Source organism: Belonocnema kinseyi, chromosome 10, assembly GCF_010883055.1.
Source record: "Belonocnema kinseyi isolate 2016_QV_RU_SX_M_011 chromosome 10, B_treatae_v1, whole genome shotgun sequence".
Classification (NCBI taxonomy): Eukaryota; Metazoa; Arthropoda; class Insecta; order Hymenoptera; family Cynipidae; genus Belonocnema; species Belonocnema kinseyi.
The window spans coordinates 65,079,088-65,086,012 of record NC_046666.1 but is presented as its reverse complement, the minus strand read 5'-3'; the positions used below and the strand labels follow the sequence as shown (position 1 = coordinate 65,086,012).

At 31.6% G+C, this 6,925-nt stretch overlaps 2 protein-coding genes across 2 annotated transcripts in view; both read right to left on the bottom strand.

Moving 5' to 3' along the window:
- Positions 1-2,797: 2,797 nt before the first annotated feature.
- LOC117181708 (60S ribosomal protein L5) lies at positions 2,798-6,568 on the bottom strand. The gene is made up of 6 exons (XM_033374645.1): positions 6,455-6,568; positions 5,521-5,706; positions 4,246-4,380; positions 3,838-4,040; positions 3,420-3,597; positions 2,798-3,146 (listed from the first exon to the last, which is right to left on the bottom strand). Exons 1-6 carry the CDS (start codon positions 6,455-6,457, stop codon positions 2,958-2,960), a joined length of 894 nt encoding a protein of 297 aa, XP_033230536.1. The 5' UTR covers positions 6,458-6,568; the 3' UTR covers positions 2,798-2,957.
- Positions 6,569-6,574: 6 nt separating this feature from the next.
- LOC117181701 (zinc finger protein 2 homolog) overlaps positions 6,575-6,925 on the bottom strand; it is a 41,707-nt gene continuing 41,356 nt past the window's right edge. The window contains exon 7 of the mRNA XM_033374634.1: positions 6,575-6,622. Coding sequence (XP_033230525.1) covers positions 6,618-6,622 — 5 coding nt within the window. The 3' untranslated portion in view covers positions 6,575-6,617. The remainder of the gene's footprint in view (positions 6,623-6,925) is intronic.

The window sequence follows — 6,925 nt, the reverse complement described above, 5'->3', positions numbered from 1 at the left end:
AAATCATTTTGAAACCAATAATTAAATTTTTAGTCAAAGCAATTATTGTTCTACTAATGAGATAAATTTTCAACTAAAATTATGGACTAATCAATTAGAATAATACTTACATTTTCAATTTTTAAAAAATCTTTAACGAACCAAGAAACAAATTTTCAACAAAATAGTTCAATTTTCGGCGAAAAAATCCTTTTCAGCCAAAGAAAAAAAACAAGTTTTCAATCAAATACCGCACATGTGCATCAAATAAACTAATTTTTAACAAAAGAGTTTAAGTTTCAATTAAGCAATTCTATTTCCAAGTTAAAAAATGATATTTCAACCACAATTATATAATATTTACCTGGAATACTTGAGGTTTTAACAGATAATAAGAATAATTTTGAATCTTCGATGAATACACTACAATGTTTGCTATAGTCTACAGATCAGTGAGTTGTCGTTGAGAAGCATTTGACTTGTGATCAAAAAAATAGGTGTGTTCTCGGAGGGTTAAACAAGATTATCTTACAATTAAAATATTAATTTTCAACAAAAATTTTGAACTAGAATGATGAATCCTCAACATGAATCGTTGAAATTTATACCAAAAAAATAAATTTTTAACCATGAAGATTAATTTTCTACAAAAAAAAAAGAATTTTCTACAAAGTACATTAATTTTTAAAGAAATGGTTCAACTTTGAAATAATAAATATCCATTTTAAACCAAACATATAAGTTACATTTTCTGTTTAAAAAGTTCATATTCAACAAAGTAGTTATATTTTCAAGATGAGGTGAATATTTGATCAATTTTTTAAAAACTAATTAGCTGAATTTTAAGTAAAAAAAATATGAATTCGCAACGAATAATATAACATTATTTTCTATTACATTTCAGAACTATTTTTTGAAATCTTTAGTAATATTTTGTAACCTTTTAAAATTTGTTGTACACTTAAAAGCAGAGTGGTCAACGCCTCGAAAAATCCGTCGTATGCCCATGGCTTATTCTAATTATGAAACTGAATTAACATTGAGATTAAAATTAATAATTTTTCTATTTCTAAGTTGAACACCTCAAAAAAAGTGCCTTGAAATATCTTTATTTATTCTGTAATAAGCAAAAGATAAATTACATCTTGACGAATAAAAAAAATTTCAGCAGCAAGATTTTTTCTTAACGAGATGTTTCTTTCATATTAGGCTAAAAGATTTGAATTACTCTTCGCATTTCGATATAATTACTGTTTTAAAAGAAATAAAAAAAGAATAATTAAAATTCAAAAGTTTTCGTGAAAAAATCAAGGAGATTTACAGGTTTTCAAGATTAAAAAAAAGGATAGTTCTAGGTTTTCAAGGTCACTAGACACTCTGTCTAAAATATCGAATAGGTGCAAATAAAAAAATCTACCCGCTTCGCGGGCACATTCTCATCGCGCGCTTCGCTCGCAAGTTTGAGCGCGCGACGGTTCAATCTCGCGCTTCGCGCTCGGACATAATTACACCTTGCGTTTGGATATTTCTTTTTTGCATTTGGAATGCTTGAAAAAACTTTATCAAAAAGATCTCTTTTAGATGGCAGTGTTTATATGCGTCTCCATATTCTGAATTGTCTACTTAATAAAGTTTCTCAAAGCTCTGTAGGCTTTGACGTATACATTCTCATCGTGACACTCGCGCTGCGCGCTCGATTTTCGACAGACGTTTGTAAACCAGTTTTGTTGGATTTTTTTCTCGTAGCTTTCGTCGTTTTTCCACACATTATTATTTTTTTCAACGTTATTTTTCACGAATAAAACAAAAGGTACGGGTCCTATCAAGAAGTGATTCTTAACGAAATTGTATATTTTTTTTGGGATAACAATTTTTGTTAATTCGCCTTTTTTCGTATCCTACATAGTGTCTATAAAATGGAATTTTTTTTTCATTATTTTTTTGTGCAATTAAAATTTGAATTTTTGAAGAAAATCCAAAAATTTGTCATGATAATCTTGTAGCTCTTTTAAAAATAAATGTTTTTCTTCTCTAGACTTTTTTTCATATCGTTCGTTTTTTGGCTTAAAATTTTGATTTTCGGTTCATTAAAAAAATTTTGAAAACGCTATCTCTGAGAATTTTCTTTTTATCGAAAAAAGTCATGAGGATAAATGGTTTGTTCTTTTTAATACTACAAATATTCATACATAGAATTTTCAAATTCAGAAAAGTGGTCTAAAAAATGGTCAAAATGCGCTCACTTTTTGAATTTTTATCAAAAATGGCTAGTTAACGAACTCGTCCTTTCTTTTAGGACCTAAAAAAAGTGTGCCAAAGATGGATTTGATTCGTTCATTTTTTCGAGTTATCGTGTTTACGGACGGACAGACAGACGCCATCGTGAAAACCTGATTTTCGGATTCAGGGGGTCTCGAAACGTGGAGATCCGTTGAAAAACTGTGATGTCAAATTTCCGACAATTCTAATACTTTAAGCAACATCAAACACAGGACGGGATCAATTTTCTTACATCTATTGTTTCATTTTAAAACTGGTATTCAGGACTGGAACTTATGATGTGAGAATCTTTCCCTGACTGCGCTAAGTTATGCAACAAGCTGAAAAATGGCTTATTGAATACTTCATTTACGGCTTAGTTGACGGAAACTTTCGCAAGTTCGTAATAAGCGTTTCAACGGTTTTCGAAAAGTATTTCTAACTTTGGAAGTTAAAAGGTATATTCAGTTAGAAATGCTTAGAATAAAAATGAAGACATCCGAATTTAAATATTAAAAATATATTTAAAAACTAGATTGTAAATATGATTTAAAAGTAATAATGTTCAATGATGTTTATTATGCTCTCAAAATAGCAATTTACCCTGAAGAACGTGTAGTACATTGTAAACAACGTAATAAAAATTATCCGAAAGTAAAAAGCTGTAAAGATGGAAAAGAGAGCTCATAAAGAAACACCAGAAAAAGCCCTCGGAACACTTAGTCTTCGCTTTCCTGGAGTTTCTTAATGAAGGACGCCTTCTTTTGAGCGACGCGGTTCTTCCTCTCGGAAAGGTTGAGTTTCGCACGGTTCCACCGCTTTTTAACTGGTGGGGTATCTTTCTTCACCTTCTTATGCTCTGGATCTGCACGAATTCCTTCATGCGCCTTCTTATAAATTCCCTCAATCTGTAAACACAACCATTTTAATTAAAAACTAATCCAAACAAATTATTGTCACATAGATAATAAACAAGTAGAATGTTTAAACTGAACTGTAACAACCGATCAATCAAATATTGAACCTGAAATTCAGTTTTATTGATCAATCGCTAAATTTCTATAGTCCAATTGCGACACCACAACAACAGTTACATTCTTGCGGTAATTTGATAGGACAGCTCTTTTTTTCCTTAAAAGTTCAAGTTTTATGAAGTGTAAAGAATTTGAAGAAAAGCTTACACTATCGGCAGTGATGCCATTGTGGATGTATTTGGAAAATTGACGCTTGAACGCGTCATCATCCTCCTCTTCCAAGGTCCTCATGTAATTCGCAACATGCTGTGCGAAAATGTGTTGCCGATGGACATCGGCGTTGAAAGATTTGGCTTCATTGTCGTAGCCGGGGAATCTCTTAGTACTAGAAAGAAAAATTCCATTACTATCTCTCTCTGAACAAACAAATACTTCAAGAAACAAAATAGAATAATCAGAGACACTTTATAATCCTTGATGCCGATATGAAGCAGAACCTAATATTTGTAGAACACAAAAAGAGGGACTGGTATCATTGTGGCTCAGATGACGCGCATGTGTCGTAATTCATCATTAAAACGGACTGTTCTTCATAAAAATAAAGGTAATTTAATTTTTAACAAACCTATGGGGGATGTTTAGGCCTCCATCGACAGCGCCCTTCATCGCGCCGAAGACTCGCGCACCAGTGGTGGTCCTCATGAGGCCAGTGTCTAGGTAACACCTGAATGCTCCTGGACCTTCGTCCAATTCTTCCACATTATACTCGTCGCCGTTGATTTCCGTGTTTCCTTTGTACAACGAGTCCAATCCTAATTTCTTCAGGAGCTGTAAATCCGAATTTCGACAAATTAATTTCATTCTTCCAAAGCGGACAAAAAAGTACTTAGTAGGTTGAACACCATTCAGAAATTGATATATTAGGGAACAAAGGGTTTTTCTTCATATATGTATCAAAGCGAGCTGAGTGTCTCATCATTTGGTGCAATTTTTATCTTTGAAATAGGCTTTTTAAAAAAAAAATGTTACTCACTCTTCTGGCTAGCAGGAGACCTGTGCAGTAGGCTGATGCATAATTTGTAAGCCCTACTTTAACTCCATATTGGGGAAGCTCGTGGCTGTAAGCTGCGCAGACAATCTTGTCTCCCTCAATTCTGGAATAAGCCACCTGCATAAAAATACAAATTGGACTGTAGGGGTGGTTGATTAATAACTTTGGATTAGATATTTTAGTGGAAAAGTATTATGCACGATGTTCATGGATTGGATTCATTCCAAAAAGACTTGCACCTCCTGTGTTTCTTCTGAAATATTTTCACTGATGCTTCATGATTATTTTGAAATCAGAAAGAAATCTTAAACTCTGTAATGTAACATCGAAAAAAGTATCTCAAGTTAAACACCTTTGGACATCCGGGACACATTCCCCGTAAAAAAAAAAAAAAACATAATTATTTATCTAATATAGTTTAGGGAGATACAGACTTCAGAATTTATGTTTTGCTACCAAATTTGCCCACCCAAAAATAGAATGTTAAAGTAGTCTTAATTAAAAGGAAATCTAGAAAAACATTTCCTAAAAAATAAATCGAAAAAAAAGTTCGAAATTATGACATGTTGAAAACTACCCATTTTGTTGGAAGTTCGATAAAGATTTTATTTTTTAATATCGCGTTTCTGCAGCAATTTGGGTTAAACTATGTTCTTATAATAATAGTGCATAAAATTACATAAAAATATGAAAAACTTGAATAATTCGTATAATATATCTATAAAAATGATTTTCTCTTACAAGTTCATGCCATCGATTTTTATGGATATATTTAAGGAATTATTCAAGCTTTTAAAATTTGCACATTATTCTATGTTCTTTTATTATTAGTCACAACGTTTAGCTCAAATTGCAGTAGAAACGTGGTATCAAAAAGATTACTTTTTAAAATTTAATAAAAAATATACATTTTTCAACAAGTTATAACTTCGGGCAAATGGGACATAATACTACAAATTAAGTTTACAATCATGAATATTTTTGTCCACAATATACAGGATTTTATTTAAAAAACAAAAAACATTTTTTTAGACTACTGGGGTATCCCGGGTGCCCAAAATTATGTAACGTTCTGATAGTTTTTTCCATGCCAAATTAGAGAACAGTTTTTTTTATTTTTCATATCAAAATAATCGTGACTCATAAATGTAATGATTTAAAAAAAAAATGAGACATGAAAGCCCTTTTGGATTGAGTTCAATCCAAGTCCAACGTGGGTCTTAAAATTGGAAATAGAGAATGAGGGTTTTTTTTTACCTGGCAAGTGATGTCCTTGTTTGAAAGACGAACAATCAACCTGTATTTTGGTGTATTGTATTTGTTCTTGTCCTGGATGGTCAAACGCTTACGAGCATAGTAATCGGTTTTACCTTCACGACGCCTCTTGAACTTTACCTGATAACGCTTGAAGTACTGCTTGTTCTTCACTACCTTTACGAAACCCTGTTAACAAAAAATCCAAAGTTAGAAAAAAATGCAGTATTAAAAGAAAGAAAAGGAATTTTTATTATTCACCGTTCAGAATTTGATATATTAGGGAACAAAAGGTTTTTCTTCAGTTATGTATCAAAGCGAGCTGAGTGTCTCATCAATTTGGTGAATTTTTTTCCAAAAACGCAACGAAAACGAATCTAATCACAAAATTTTTCTACTCGGATGGATGCAAAAAAAGATCGTTTTAACTTTTAATCTTCAAATAACAAGTTCAGAAAATAACTTAAAGTCACATATTTAAACCAAAAATCTCCTGAATGGAAACTTGTTCAAAAAATTCTTAAACGTTTTTTATTACATAACACAAACATTCAGTTTTTCACTAACAAAAAATGAAACTATCACTTCTGAATCCACTTAAATTTATCGCGCATACGTCACAAAACGTTAAGATTCCGAAACTAACCTCAAAGTTTTTTTTCAAAATAGATTAGGAAAATTGTATTTAAAATCATAAGAAAAAAAGGCTGACGACGATGCTTCCAAAAGTACAATTAAAATTAATATACAATCACGAGAATAACAGGAAATAAGTATGACTTCTGGCATGCACTGTGCGGTAACATTCACGACGTGAGTAGATATCTGTTTTAATCTTATGCATCCTTTTATCCAGAAATTGAAAAACTATTTGTATCGATTAGAAGAGATTCAAAAGATGTGTTTAGAGAAATATTTATTAATAATATGGACTTACCATCTTGTAAAAATATTAAAAGACGCCTTCAGGACACCGTCGGCTCACGGCTGTCCAGGAGAAAAAGAATTGAGCCAAAGTTATTCAACATAGATGCAGTGGCTCGATCGATATGCCTCTAGTGTCGTGTGGGGCTACTAAAAATCGCACTCGCAATCAACCATTAACCTAATAATGACGTAGATATGAACTCGATGTGAAGAAAAATGCTTGTATCACCAATTTCATTCATCGAAAACGATTATTATTATTATAAACGTGGCAACTTGTGGTCATAGGCAGACTAAAAATTCTTTTAATTTTTATTAATATATAATTATAATATATATATTTCATTTGTAACATCTTCACTTGTAATTTTCGTTTTCAAATTTAAGGGCATGTGACACAGCTAAATACCTATATTACCGACCACAGTTTTTCAGTTCACTGAATGTTTTTTTGAACCTAAGAACTTTTTTTGTAAATAAA